The sequence below is a fragment of the Centropristis striata genome, chromosome 13, assembly GCF_030273125.1.
Source record: "Centropristis striata isolate RG_2023a ecotype Rhode Island chromosome 13, C.striata_1.0, whole genome shotgun sequence".
In the NCBI taxonomy this organism is placed as follows: Eukaryota; Metazoa; Chordata; class Actinopteri; order Perciformes; family Serranidae; genus Centropristis; species Centropristis striata.
This window is the reverse complement of record NC_081529.1, coordinates 21,101,234-21,117,050: the sequence shown is the minus strand read 5'-3', so window position 1 is coordinate 21,117,050 and position 15,817 is coordinate 21,101,234. Positions and strand designations below refer to the sequence as shown.

The following is a 15,817-nucleotide window of genomic DNA, read 5'->3' as shown; positions in this document are numbered from 1 at the left end:
TTCTCAAATGGAACCATTTGGTGCTTTTCTTTTGTTATATATGATAAGAAAGTGGAGTTTTATCAGAAAATACAGATTTTGAAGGTGACAGGGGGTTTTTTTCAAAATGTTTTTTTTTATTTACACTAAAACAATAATAATGAATATAGTAAATAATAACTTGTAGCAGCTCTCTGTGTGTCTTCTAGTTTTTCTTTTTTTAAAGAACAGTCCGGTCACGGTGATGACGCACGAGAGAGAGAGAGAGAGAGAGAGACTCGGCTCTCCTCCTCTCTGCTCCTCACTGAGCCTCCTGCTCTCTGTCGGTGATGCTCGGAGCAGCTGGACGTGATGCTGATGAAGTGGATGGAAGATTTATGATTCACTGGAGAGTCCGGACCTTCCATCGCTGCGCTCCGAGGACTCTACTGACTCTTAACTGACACAACGAGGAGAAAAGAGGCAGAGACGCGCGTAATTCCTCCGTGCGTCCCCGCCGCGCCATGCCTCTCCTCCTGCTGCTCCTCCTGCTGCTCCTCTGACCGCCTCCCGCCGCTTTCCCTCTTGGATGAACTTTCTCGTCGCCTGCGGGGACGCGTCCGTTCGCTCCGGGATCATGAAGACGACGCGGAAGTGCCGCGCGCTGCTGTCGGTGGGTCTGAACCTGGTGGCCCTGTTCTTCTCCACCACCGCCTTCATCACCACGTACTGGTGCGAGGGCACTCAGCGCGTGCCCAAGCCCAACTGCAGCAAGCAGCGGCGCCACAACTGCATCGACTACGGCGTGAACGAGACGGACCAGAACAAGGTGCATTACAGCTGGGAGACCGGGGACGACCGCTTCCTCTTCCGCCGCTTCCACACCGGCATCTGGTACTCCTGCGAGGAGAACATCCACGAGGCAGGTGGGCATGTCAGTCCAGCGGTCCTTACTTTAAAAATTGCTTCAGTTTAGTCTTTTTAGAGTCAAAATCCCACAAGTTGTTCCAAAAACAAAGAAAGATCGAGTCTCTTTTGACCTTAGAAGTAATAAAATTCTGCTTGGGGCTCGAAACGTGATGTGATCACTTTAAATTATTCAGCGTGATGCCTGTCAGCAGGTGCTGGTTTCGTTGTGTTCTTTCCACAAGTTTAGTTTTAGTTTTTATGTTTTAAATCACGTATGGTTCCTTTGGCGAATAAATGGTCCATTTTTGCGCGCATTTTCATCTTTACGCATAAACCTCTGTGCGTAAAACCCATATGACCTCACTTTGTTCACACCAAAATGTTGATTTTTAAAAAATGTTATTATTATTATTTTTTTAATCAATCTGTGGTCAGGAGGTTTATGGAGGTTGTTCTGGTGCGTTTAAGGTCCATTGAACACCGTGTGTACTTCACGGTACTGAAGTGGAGTAGATCACTTCTCATCGATTAGTTGATTTACATTAATTAATATGCAGATATTTGGATAATCTTCTGTCAGAATGTTCTTGTGCTGGCTTCTAAAAAACAGCATTTGCTGCTTTTCTGTCTTATATATTTAAAAAAAAATAATATTCTTTTGTTTGTTTTTTACTGTTAAAACAACAAACTATATTTCAAAATGTCACCTTTGACTTTGGGACATTTTCAGCTCCCTAAATCTCAGATGAATCCATACTAGAAATATTTGTAAGTTGCAGCCCTGATCTTCACTTTTCTAGAAGTGTTATTAAAGCATAATAAATATTTATTCAGTTATGTCAACAACAACAGGACCAACAACAACATGCAAATATCCAGTTTCGTACATGTTTGGTGCTGTCAGACTGTGATGGTTTAGAACGAAGTGTATCTGATATTTTGTTTATTTGAGAAGTCGGAGATGAACATTTGTGTACCAACAAACAAACAGACAGAGAGAGGGAGCGTGTGTGTGTGTGTGTGTGTGTGTGTGTGTGCGTTAAGACATGTTTTGGCACGTGTATGAGAATAAATAAACAGCTTAGCAGACAGACAGATAAAGAGTGGAGGAGTGTGTGTGTGTGTGTGTGTGTGTGTGTGTGTGTGTGTGCGCACATCTCACCGCCTCCTGCTCCTCAGAGGACGAACCGAACTCTGCAGAAGCAGCTCAGGCTATGAGGGGATTTTGTGTGTTTTTCTTGGCTTTTAGAAATATTTTAGCGATGTGCTGGTTGTTGTGTTTTTGGAGGAAACTGTAGAGGAAGTGAGAGATCATCAGAGCAGAGCAGGGGCAGAGCTGAGGGGGGCTTCTGGGGTCCTGAATCCTTTGAGAAAAGCCCTGAATCTTATTTTTTACCCTGCTGGTGGGGTTTGAAAGGTATGTTTTCTTGACAAAAACCATAGATAAAACTGTAAAATCAGGCTTTATTATCTGATTTTCATCCCTCCAGAACAGATCATGTGAGCAACAAAATAAATGCTAAAAAATGTGATATTTCATCAGAAATAACTTTACTCTATATATCATGTTTTTCCCAAAAGATAGACTGATTTTTTCCAGCTCAGTTTGGGCTAGAATTGGTGCAGGTGTGAAGTCTTGACATTTTTATGTAATTTTGATGAATTAGAAGAAATTAAATAAATGAAGACATGAAATGTTTGGATCTATATAATGTGGTATTTCCACTTTTTGAATTCAATTACTGACATAAATAAACTTTTCCATCATATTGTAATTTATTGAGATACACCTGTACATCATCATATCGCTCAGCGCTGATGTCCACTTGGCGACTTTTGTCACTTTTTCTCCTCTCATTTCTTGTTGTTTCTTTATTCAGTGCATTCTTTTACAAGAGTTTGTACGATATCTTACAAAATATGATTCACAACATTAAATAGAAACATTTTAAATTCCTCATTTTGCAAACTCTGTTGCTCTTTATACCTGAGTTGCTCCTTTGCTTTTGTCACAATTACTGCGGCCACTAGAGGTTGCTGTCTAGAAGTAAACATTAAATATTGGCTGTAAAAAGCTTCACCTCCTGACTCATGATTACCCGAGTTATGTATGAATTATAGTGCATTACTTTTATGGGTGAATGAGACCAGATCAAACCTTTGTAACATGTGATCTGTTCAAGGACTGTCGGGAAGTTCAAATTCAGGCGATAATGCCTGTTTTTTTTACAGTTTCTTTCTACAATAAACAGTGCATTTTTGGCAATCTTTCAGAGAAAACATATACAACTCAGTCCAATTCTAGTGACAGCTCTAAACCAATATGCCAAACTCGAAGCCTCAATCAGATCGTTAAGTCTTTATATCACATAGTATAGAATTAGAATATTAGAGGCTCCAAAACAGAACACGATGAGCCTCAAACTGTGAGACGCTTGAATAAAAGTCAGTTAAAACTGTCAGTCATGAACCCTGTTTTATAGACTTTTTTTTTTTAACAACTAATCAGAAAAATGAACACTTGAACAAACATCATCGTGATAAGAACAACCTAAAATGTCAGAAACCATCTTTGGGAAACATTTGTTTGACCTCTTCTTTGAGTTTTTTGCTTGGCTAATGTCCCATCCACTAACATGGAGGGGGTGGGGCTTATTATCTGTACTGCAGCCAGCCACCAGGGGGCGCTGCAGATGTTTTGGCCTCACTAGAGGGCACCTGTCAAGTGACTTAGACCTGTTCTTAGGACGTACACTGCAAAAAACATTAAGCTTACCAAGTATTTTCTTCTTATATCTAGCAATAGCATCTTAATTATATTATTTTGAGTATAATTTACCTACTGACCATAGCTTTATGTGCTTATTTAATTATTAGTATTATTATGTGCTTATGTAATTATCTTATTGTTTAAAGACTTCTTTTTAGGATTGAAATTGTGAGCTTTTTCATGCTTTTAAAGCTATTCAGCTGTTGAATATGGTGAGCTGTTACCTAAAATATTGGCTCCAATCAAGAGTTTTAGTTGCATGTAGTTTGAATGCTATTTCAAAAGCATTTTCTACCTACCAAAATGTGCTCGTTTCAAGTATTGCTGACTTATTTTAATGTTACAGTTGGGCTATACAAGCCACAATTGCTCAAAATAAGTATATTTGGATTTATTTCAAGATATCATTGGTTTTTCCAGTGCCCAGATATTTTTATTATTTATTTAAAGAATTCTTACAAAGAAACGTTTACTTACTGCACTGGCACATAATCTTACTTGTTTCAAGCATGTGTTTGCTTAATTGTAGTTATTTATTTCTTCTTTTTTTGTCAGTTGGTTTTTGCAGTGTACAGAGACTCTCAAGAAGAAGTTTGTATGATTGATTACCAACACAACACAATTTAATCCTGCAAAATAATGGTTGCTGTTTAAAATATGTGAATACAGAACTGGAACGGTTATCAGAAGTTCTAACTCTATGATGAGTAAAAAAAAATAGGTCAAACATTCCTGATAAGGATTTCACTTCACACTCTCTACCTGCTGCTTCGTACTCCACCTGCACCACATTTCCTCCTTTACAGCCAAATAGAGCGAAGCATCATCCCAGCTCTGAGATCAGCTTTAATCAGCCAGAATAACTGAGAACAGCTGCATTACCTCTGAATGCTGCAGGTCTATCAGAGTTTTCATGGTTCTGGAGTTCTGAGTCTTAACGCTCATGTTTCTCTCTGAGAGGAAGAGAAACGCTGCATGGCGCCCAGCAGGAGAGAACTGGGGATTTCCTGGTTCACTCAATGTTTTATTCAGCTGTTTACTTCATTCTGGAACAAAATTCAAAATATATGACAGAGGGAGTCTAGACTGAAGCAAGTTTACATAGTTTATATATAGTTTCCCCAGCTTGTGACTGTTTATTACAGAGACAGGATCAGTTTGTTTTGCTGCTGTTCAAATCTCACAAAAGTCAGAAGAAGTGATCTTTCTCTGACTCTAAACAAATTCCATGTTTTAACCACATCTTGTCACACTATAAAACATCATTATTTTATATATTTTCCTCTCTGTGTCCTGGTATTTTGCTGTAATATATAAAATCTCTATAAAATCTATAAGTCCCGCAGCTCTATGGAATCAGCACAATCATGGCTAGAAGTGGGAACAACTCAAACACGTCTCTGTGCAGAATAACACAGTTAGAAATCAGAAAAAAACACAAGTTAAATTTCTCTGATAAATAATTTCTTTGGAGTTGGAATAGAATGGAATTTATATATAAACACTTTTCCAAGTCTCCACAAGTGTCAAGAATGTTCAGGGGAAAAAACAAACACAAAATTACTGGAAAGAAAACCATAAAAAAACCCGTAAAATTACCATAAAAAAAGACAAACTGACAAAAAAGACATCCAATCATCTAAAAAAAGACACAAATGAGCAAAAAAGGCATAAAATGTCTTAAAAAACACATATAATTACTAAAATATATGTAAATTACTAAAAAGGCATAAAATAAGTTTTTATCCACATATTGTACATTAGTATTGTCATGTTTCCAGCTTCTCCTGTCCTCTCCTCTCTGCTCTGTGTAAACAGCCTCTCCTGTCCTCTCCTGTCCTCTCCTCTCTACTCTGTGTAAACAGCCTCTCCTGTCCTCTCCTCTCTGCTCTGTGTAAACAGCCTCTCCTGTCCTCTCCTCTCAGCTCTGTGTAGAGATTTTCAGTGAATATTTGTCACATGACTGTTGGTCTCAGCAGAATCAATCATGTCTTCACAGTGTCTCTGAGGAGCAGAATTTAATGTTTTTAACAGGATCTGGTTAGTGCAAACACTTTATTTTAAATGACACATGTAGAATAAAGAGATTCTGAAACAAATATCAACATTTTAACATAAGTTTTGGTCACTCTTTATAACGGAAACTTTCGTAATTGATGATCCGTTCAAGGACCATCAGAAAGATTTCAGCCTGTTTTTACAGTTTCTTTCTATGTTAAACAGTTTATTTTTGGGGATCTTTCAAAGGAAACATACATAATAGATACAGTCTGTGGTTTAACCTGAGAAACATTAACTAATAAACATGAAGCACCTGTCAGTTACGTTTATGACTGTTTTGTTTTTCTGTCTCTGCAGGATAAAAATTGTTTTCACATCACAGAGCAGCATTAAAGTGTTAAATAACATTTTATAACGTCATTCGTCCTCCTCGTTATTTCCTTATCTCCTGGTTGTCTCTACAGAGGAGTCGTTTACAGCCGGCTGTAACGTTCCCTGTGAGGCTGACAGGCAGCACATCCTGAGGAGATGATAGACACGCTGAGCCTGCAGCCAGCGCTGATTAATATTCATTAACTCACAAACACGTTCAGCCTCAGCGGTTCATAAACATCAGAAATAACAACAGAGTTCATCAAGAACAGCACGACAAGTCACAGAGACAGAAATAAAAAATACACAAGCAAGAAGTAGATCTGTTACCAATATAATCATATTATAGTATGATTATTTTTAATGCTTAAGAATATTCATTATTATAATAAATAGATAAATAAAGAACTATATGTATATATATATATATATATATATATATATATATATGTATATATATACACACATTTAAAATATTATTATCATTATTATCACTAACATTATTTTAACATAAATATTCAGTTGAAAACTCTACAAAGATGAAGAATCTTGTCTAAAAGGATTATTTTTCTTACACAGCGTCACAACTTTTTCTCGAATAAAAGAATAATAAATAATATTAACAGCTGATAAAATAAACAAAATTATTATAATTCACATTGTTTGCTGTTGGTGTAAATGACTCCTGTAAAGGTTATTTTTTTGAAAATTACATAATGTTAATTTAAATGTGAAGATAAATGAATGTGAAAAACATCAAATATTTCAGTCAGTGTACAGTTTTTGATTAAATGTTTGTCTAAAAGATTATTTTTCTTATAATAAAAAATGTATATTATATAATTTACAGTTACATTTATATTAATTTAAATGTGAAGATAAAGGCTTAAAGAGAAATTCTCTCTAAATTGCTTTAATTAAAAAAAAAAAAAGCTGTACATTTTAACACTCAGACCTGTCACCATAACTAATTCTGTTAGACGATCATTTGTTCCAAAAGTTATTGCGATATTATTGTCATATCAAGACTAATATATGCCCATCAAATATTAAAATGTCCTCAAAAAATAAAAGCAGAGAGCAGAAATGATGTTTTATTTCTATGAAAACATGTTTCCAGGTCTTAGAATATCCTGTAAAACCTGTTTTTCAAACATCATGCTGGATAAAGTATTGCTGACATTATTAGGAAAACTGAAGATATCAATATCAATTATCCTGCTCATGTCCAGATATCATGCAATAAGTCCGTACTGTAATTATCCTAAACTTGTTTCTTAGTTTCCGATCAGCAGTGAAATTGTCTCACTCAGAGTGACAGTGAGAGATGTGACAGTTCAGAGGAGTCAGACGGTCAAACAGGCTGTAAATAAACCATCTTCATCTCTTCCTGTGGAGGTCAAACTGACAGTAAGCGCACCTGAAATGTCATAAATAATCCTCGGAGGAGTGAAACAGAGTGAACATGGCGGCAGCAGGTCAGAGGTGACGCATCAATGAGATGTGATGGATGATCAAACGCACCAGAACAGAGAGAGAGCGACGAGCTGAACCACGAGCAACCTGCAAAAGTGGAGGAAAATAGTTAATATAAATTGCACATTCTCTATCCATGATGCAAAAAGAAAAGTTTTGTAATAAGTTTCAAACATATTGGAAAAGTAAAGGAACTTCACCTATACCAAAATGAATATGTGGTTCTAAAGTTCCAAAGCTGACAATCTAAGGTCACTTACACAAAGTGTGTTGGACTCAGCGGTCAAGTTTTTAATCTGGTTTGGTTTCTTCCACACTGAGCTTCATGTAAACACATCCTTCGTCTGTTGGACAGAATCTGTGAGGGGAAAAGTCGACACTTTGTCACTGAGTTCTTCTTTCTACACATGCAGGAGACTATTATGAAAAAAGACAAAATTACTCAAAAAAACCCAAACTAAAATTACCAAAAAAAGACATCAAATGACAAGAAAATACCTAGAAATGAACAAAAAGACACACAATTACCACAAAAACACAAAATTACTCAAAAAGACTCAAAATTATCAGAAAGACATCAAATGACTTAGAAAATACCTAAAAGAGAACAAAAGGACACAAAATGATTAAAAAAAATCTTAAATTACCAAAAAAATACATCAAATGACACCTAGAAATGAACAAAAAGACACAAAAATACCCAAAAAAGACATAAAAGAACCAAAAATCTCTCCTCTTCAACTGTGTATCATATGCAAACAAAATAGTTTTTTGGCGTCTGCATTGCACGTAATTTGAAGGTGTAAAGTAACATTATTTTTGGGCAGATTGATAAGGCCGGGCTGCTGTTTTGTTTGTGATGTTCTCTCATCTTTAAACTTGACTCTCCCACCGTGTTCCCGCATGTGTCTCTTATCAGGAGGGACGAAGCCACTATTTAATAACCTTTTTAAAGTTTTACATGTATTAATAATTTAATTCCAGCAATTATGTATCAGTTTTAAAGGAGAGTTCTGCACTATTGTAGAAAACGATTCTACATGTTGTTTACTTCACCAGCTGTCTTTCTTTAAAGTACTTTGTAATAAAAGCTGCAGTGTGGTGTGAGAGGGACCTGAAACAGCTCTTGATGATATAAGCAAACAGCTGTTGGCTCCATTTAATCTCTAAAGTTTGCTCAATAAAAGTGATGAGCTGACAGCAGCAGCGGCTTTCTGCCGGAAAAGCAAAACACGCAAGTTTCAACAAACCGTTTAACTTCTTAAACTGAGACGACAGAACGAGCTGGTGGCAACTTTTCCTGTTTATGTTCACCCCAAAGCACCATGGGAACTGTAGTACCAAATCTCAGGACGTGTTTATGTTAATGTGTTAAAGTCAGCAGTGTTACACTTTAAACCCCTTAGTCAGAACATTTTGCATACTTTTGTCTTTCAAAGGCTGTAGGGGCTCAGTTTTAAGGCTATTATATCAATTAATAAGTAATATTATTATAAAACTACAGGATCTAAGGAATCCATTGCTGTCATCAGGATATCTTGTTTAGAAATGGGCTAAATAATGCTCCAAAGTTAGGCTGAATTTTAGTGAGGGGAAAAAAATTACATGCATGTTTTCAAAATTGGTCCCTTGACCTCTGACCTCAAAATATCTGAATACAATTGGGCTCTATGGCTACCTACAAGTCTCCTCTTTACAGACATGCCCACTTTATGCTGATAACGAGCAGTTTTGGACAGAAAACATGCAGCTTTTTTCATGTAAAAATTTACTTTTTTATTTTTTTATTATCTCTATTGCATGTGAATCTTTGTGCATTCTGGGGTCCCTAAACAGTCTGTGAAATGCATAAATCATGTAGGACTGGAAAGCTGACACTCTTGTTCCTTGTCAGTTGTTTTCTTCTTCTTTCCATTGTTACCTAACATGATATCTTGTTGGAAAAGAAATAATACTCCAAAGTCACGAGTCTCAGCTGGCAAAAACCACATCATTTTTCTCAGGCAGTAAATTATGTCCCTAAACAAAACAAAAATATGTGACATGCCCATTTACAAAGTTGTCCCCTTGACCTCTGACTTCAAAATATCTGTATGAAAACGGGTTCTGTGTCCCCACAAGTCTCCGCTTTACAGACATGCCTACTTTATGCTGACAACATCCAGTTTGGGGCAGAAAAATGCAGTTTTTTTCACAAATGTTTTTAATGCACAAATGTGTTATTTTGGCAATTGTATGTGAATCTTTGTGCAGCTGTGAGCTGCATAAATCGGGTATCACTGGAAAGCTGAGACTCTTGTGCCTTTTTGTCTTCTTCTTCTTCTTCTTCTTCTTCTTCCCACTGGTACCAAACATGTCATGATATCTTGTTGGGAAGGGCTCGAAATAATGCTCCAAAGTTACGAGTCTCCTCTTTACAGACATGCCTGCTGTTATGCTGATAACATGCAGTTTTCCTCCAGTAGTAAAACATGTTATTTTCACCTATTGCATGTGAATATTTGTGCATACTGGGGTCCCTAAACAGTCTGTGAGCTGCATAAATCGGGTCTGGCTGGAAAGCTGAGACTCTTGTGGATTCAATGAGCCCAATGTTCTTCATGTGTGATGATGTTAGTGAGTGAAACTTGAGCTCAGTGTATAAATGAGCTGCTGTGACCTCTAGGATAATCACAGCCTCATGAAACTTTACAACCACAAACTAGAGACCTAGAGCATTCAGAGGATGGATGGCTGACACACTATGTTGACAGTACAGTACTATATATTGACTATATATTGGTTTCTCAGCAGACAACACAAGTGCTCACCATACAATCACTTAAAATTTAGAAATCTTCAGAATTTGAAAAGTCTTTAAAACCGAATCACAGCATGGATTTTTCTTCGATGTTCCTTAAGGTCTTGGTGTTTGAATGTGGGATTCTAAAGGTATTTTGACCATTTTTATTCATTTTTAAGCATCCAAAAATGCTTAAATTTCGCACCAAATATGTGTAACAAATCGTATCCACCCCAATAATTGCTGCAACAACTTATTAGACATAACTGACCATGAGAATGGACTTCATATACTCATGTCATAATGTTAAAACCCTCAAATGAATCTTGAGGTTTCCAGCTTTCAGATAATGAACCACATCTATGTGACATCTACTGTTGACCTGCTGTCTCAAACTAAAATCCCACTGCATCATAACCTCCAGTTCTCTATAAAAGAGGACAAAAATTGAAGGGATTAAAAAACAGACAAAATAATGAAATATGGCCTAAATAAGACTTGCAGTGACTCTGCTGAGAGAAGACGGGGGAGTTGGAGGAAACTTTAGTTGAAGTTTTGAGGAAGTGACACAAAACAATATTCGTCCTCAGGCACAAAAACACTCAGATGAGATGTAGACACTGAAATAAGTCCTGAGTGTTATTGAAGCCTGGTCAGGCTCATCCATGTCTGCTGTGAAAAGAGCTTCACATGCAATGCATTTAAAAGGGATTAAATAACTTGATTTTCTCTGTTTCTGCTAAATGTTTGAGTCTTTTTACTGTCATCACACATAGATCATCTGCAGGAGTTTATGTTTTAACTCACATCTGATCTGAGGGACAAAGACCGGACCACCTCGGCTCCTAAAGGTTAAATTAAAAGCCGCAGTCACGCAGTGTGGTCACTTCACTTCAGCAAGGCTTACTGACTTCATTACATCACGACAATCTGGCACGACGGGCGAAGACGCTCGTAAGCAGCTCAGCTCGATACTCGTTTTCTCAGCAGTAATGAGTCTGACGGCTTTGGTCTGCACAAAGTTCACTTTGACACCAAACTGAGATTTCTCACTCATTCTCTATGCTGAATATATTCACCATTCAGCAGACAGTTCCATATAAATGTAACATTTATATGACATGTGTCTGCAGTAATTGTGGGTTCTTTATGGAGCCTCCTGAAACAGATTATCAGCCTAAGAAAACCCTGAAATCAATCAAACTTTTTCTGTATCGCACCGTTTACACATTACTTCAGTTCAAAGATGACTGACAGGGGTGGTCCGTAGCGTAGTGGGTTACACAGGTGCCCCATGTATAGAGGCTACAGTCCTCGCTGCGGTGGAGCCGGGTTCGAATCCGGCCTGAGCTCCCTTTGCCGCATGTCACCCCCTTTCTATCTGTCTCTCGCTTTCAATAAAGCATGTAAAATGGCAAAAAAATAATCTTTAAAAAAAAAAAAAAAAAAAAAAAGATGACTGACAGATTGTTAGCCATAAAAACATGATAAAAAAAAAAGACTAGAGACCAATGCACAAACTTATTTAAAAATATTAAAAAATAAAAGTAATAAAAAATAAAAGAAAGAAACATTTAAGAGCTTTAAAAATTGTAATTATAGTAAAAAGTAGATTATAAATTAATTTAATAACAAATAAAATACAATAACCACTAGATAAAACATAAAAAAAGCTAATTTGAAATTGAAAGATAAATCAATAAAAATTATAAACAATTAATAAAAACATTTATTTTAAATAAACATTAAAGAGCTTTAAGAATTGTAATACCAAAGCGTAAAACCAAGCGAAATTAAAACTAGATTGTAAATTAATTCAAAAATAAATAAACAAATAAAATGCAATAAACAGTATAAAAACATTTTTTAAAAAGACCAATGCCCACAAATCAATAAAAATGATTTTTTATAAATGTAATTAAAAAAGTAAAGAAAAAAAAATAGTTTTAGGAATTGTAATTATGTTTTTAAATTAATTTAAAAAATAAAAAATAAAAAAATACAATAAGAAAAGAAACAAATCTATAAAAATTGAAGTGTAATAAAAATAAAGAAAGGAACACTTAAGAGTAAGCATAGTAAATTACAACTATAAAAAACTTTATAAAAGAAAATAAGACATTTTAAAAAATAGAGACCAAAGATATGTAGAAAAATATGTATATTATATATATAATATTTATATATTAAGTAATAAAAACATTAAAGAAAAGAAACATTTAAGAACTTTAAGAATTGTTCTGATAGTAAAAACCAAGTAAAAAATAAAAAATAGATTATACATTAATTTAAAAATAAATGAATAAATAAAATGTCATAAACACAACAAAACATAAGAAAAAAACAATAAAAAATATAAAAATTTAATAAAAATTAAAGAAAAGAAACATTTAAGAGCTCTTGTAATTTCAGTAAAACCAAGTGAAATAAAAGTGGAGTCGCCCCCTGCTGGTCATCAGATAGAATGCAGGTTTCACTTCTGCTCTGGTTCAACACAGTTAAAGTTGCTTTTAACCACAGTTTGCATGTGACTGAAGGAATAAATTAAGGTGGATCACGGACATTAAAGAGCTGGATAATGAGACGGAGTCACCACCAGAGAAGTGATGCTACGTTAGAACCATTCATACTCATTACAGCTGCAATTAGCCCCGAACGACAGCGGATCACTGATTAAACAGTGCGGAGCTGCAGGGAGAGCCGGTAATGAAGCAGCGAGACAAGAGAAAAACACAAGAGAGAAGGAAAGTAAAAAGCACCCGAAGCCTCTTTAAAATGAATCTATTCCATTACATGCTGATGGACTGGGAGCGCCATAACTGGGATTTCTGTGTTTAATTGACGTATTAGGAAGCCGTTGTCTCCCGCGAGCTGCGGGGAGGGCGCAGGAATACTGATTGTGCTGTTAGTTAGCGCTGTCGTCGGGTCACAGACAAGCCCGCTCACTCTTTAATTACATTTTAGATTCATGTCCTAATCAGACGCTGAGCCGCTCACCTTTTGGCTGAGTCTCTCTCTCTCTCTCTCTCTCTCTCTCTCTCTCTCTCTCTCACCCCTCAAGTTTTAACCTTGGAAAAGATGAATTATAATGTTTCAGATGAGTTCCTGCGCAGTATTTGTCAAATAGCCGGCTGCATTTGTAACGTCGTGGAGCAGATTTTACCTGCGGTAGGTTATTATCATTTTATTTTAGGAAAAGTTTGGGGAAGAAGAAGTGTAGAAGAAGGATTCGCTTTTATGGGGATTCAGACTCTTCACCTTTAGGCGTCCCGACGGTACGAACAACACACCACCACCGACCAAAATCAATCATAGAAAACAAATAAACAAAAAAACATAAATAAATAATTATATCTATGAAATAAATATAGTTTCGGCATCAGGGAGTAAGGTGGAGAAACAGCAGCATGTTTGGTCTGAATCTGTGAGATTAATCAAATTAAAAATAAATAAAAAATAAACCTTGAACACAAATGTGGCATTATGAAACAAATAAATGTTGAGAAAAAAAATCCAGACAGAGTCCCCTATAATGAGTAAATATGGCAGAAAAGTCCATCAAAATGAAACAATGTTGTTGTTTTTTAAATTAGAATGAAATTTTTTTTTAAAGTTCCCCAAATAAAAATGAAGCATTTTGACATAAAACTTCTCCAAAATAAATAAATGTTTTTTTAATTAAATTCTTAAATAAATGTTGATTTAAAAAAATATATTTTATTTTATTATATTAATTTACGCATTATGAAAGAAATTAAAGTCCCCTAAAATAAAACTATGTTTTTTAAAAGTCCTCTTAAATAAATTAAAGTGGAGTTATTTAAATAAAAATCCCCCAAAATTGATAAATGTTTGGTTTTTAAAAAAAATCAAATTCCCCTGAAATAAATTAAAGTAGTAAAATGTTTAAATAAAAGCCTTTTTTTTTTTTTAATTCACTGGAATATGTTGAAAATGTATATATTCATATTTATATATTTTTTTTAGATTTATTTACTTCAGGGCATACTTTTTTCATATTAATTTATTCATGTGATTATTTATTTTTTCACATTTATTTAATGGAATTTTATACAGTGGGTTAGTGAAACTTTAACTTTGGATTGCAAGTCAAATTTTTTTTTGTGTGTGTGCAGTGGATGTGAGTGTGTGTGTGTGTGCAGTGGGTGTGTGTGTGTGCAGTGGATGTTTGTGTGTGTGTGTGTGTATGTGTGTGTGCAGTGGATGTGTGTGTGTGTGTGTGTGTGTGTGTGTGCAGTGGGTGTGTGTGTGTATGTGTGTGTGCAGTGACTGTGTGTGTGTGTGTGTGTGTGTGTATGTGTGTGTGCAGTGACTGTGTGTGTGTGTGTGTGTGTGTGTGTGTGTGTGTGTGTGTGTGTGTGTGTGTGTGTGTGTATGTGTGTGTGTGTGTGTGTGTGTGTGTGTGTGCGTTTGTGTGTCTGCTGGTGTTCTGGTGCTCAGGCTGGTTATGGATGGGTCTGCCTGCTGCTGGTGACCCTGCAGAGGCTGAGTTATGGCTCGTGTTGCAGCTGCTGATCTGTGACCTGCAGAGTTCCTCTGAGCTCTGATCAACTCTGCAACCCGAGTGAGCCGCAAAATAACAACTCCAATGAAAGCCTGGATGAGACTGCATCGTGCAAAACACTCTGACATTAATATTGTTCTAAAAATATCATAAACTCACTGTTCAGTACAAATATGGAGCTACAGGTGTGGATAATAAATATAGTTTAACTCTCAACAAGAAGCTTCAGGGTGTCTTTTACTCTTTTTATAGTTTCCTGTCTCCTTGTGTTTCACTGCAATATATAAAATGTATATAAAATCTAGTCCTGCAGCTCTATGGAATCAGCACAATCATGGCTAGAAGTGGGAACAACACAAACATGTCTTTTTGCAGAACAGTTAGAATGACAGAAATCAGAAAAAACACAAGCAGATTTCTCTGATAAATTATTATTTTTTAAATTGGAATAGAATTTAATTTACATATATATACATATTGTCCTCTCCTCTCTGCTCTGTGTGAACAGCCTCTCCTGTCCACTCCTCTCTGCTCTGTGTAAACAGATTTTCAGTGAATATTTGTCACGTGACCGTTGGTCTCAGCAGAATCAATCATGTCTTCACAGTGTCTCTGAGGAGCAGAATTCAATGTTTTTAACAGGATCTGGTTAGTGCAAACGCTTTATTTTAAATGACACATGGAGAATAAAGAGATTCTGACACAAATATCAACATTTAACAAAACTTTTGGTCACTTTTTATAACAGAAACTTTCATAACTCATGATCTGTTCAAGGACCGTCGGAAAGTTCGAACTCTGACGATAACGTCTGTTTTTACATTTCCTTTTGACAGTTCCTATGGACAATACACTATATTTTTGGTGATTTTTAAAGAAAACAATCCTGAGGGTTAAATACAGATTAATCAAATTATTTCTTTGTTATGTTTTGTTTTTTCCTCTACGACATGTTTTCTTATTTAATCTTTCTAGAAAAAAAACAAAACTATTTTTTTGTGTTCAATTTAGCTTATAATGATAA

General features: G+C 35.8%; 1 protein-coding gene across 1 annotated transcript in view; it reads left to right on the top strand.

The window, feature by feature from the left end:
* The first annotated feature begins 288 nt into the window (after positions 1-288).
* The window catches only part of gsg1l (gsg1-like), a 41,644-nt gene continuing 26,115 nt past the window's right edge, over positions 289-15,817 (top strand). The window contains exon 1 of the mRNA XM_059347962.1: positions 289-884. Within this exon, the coding sequence (XP_059203945.1) occupies positions 548-884 (337 nt within the window). The 5' untranslated portion in view covers positions 289-547. The remainder of the gene's footprint in view (positions 885-15,817) is intronic.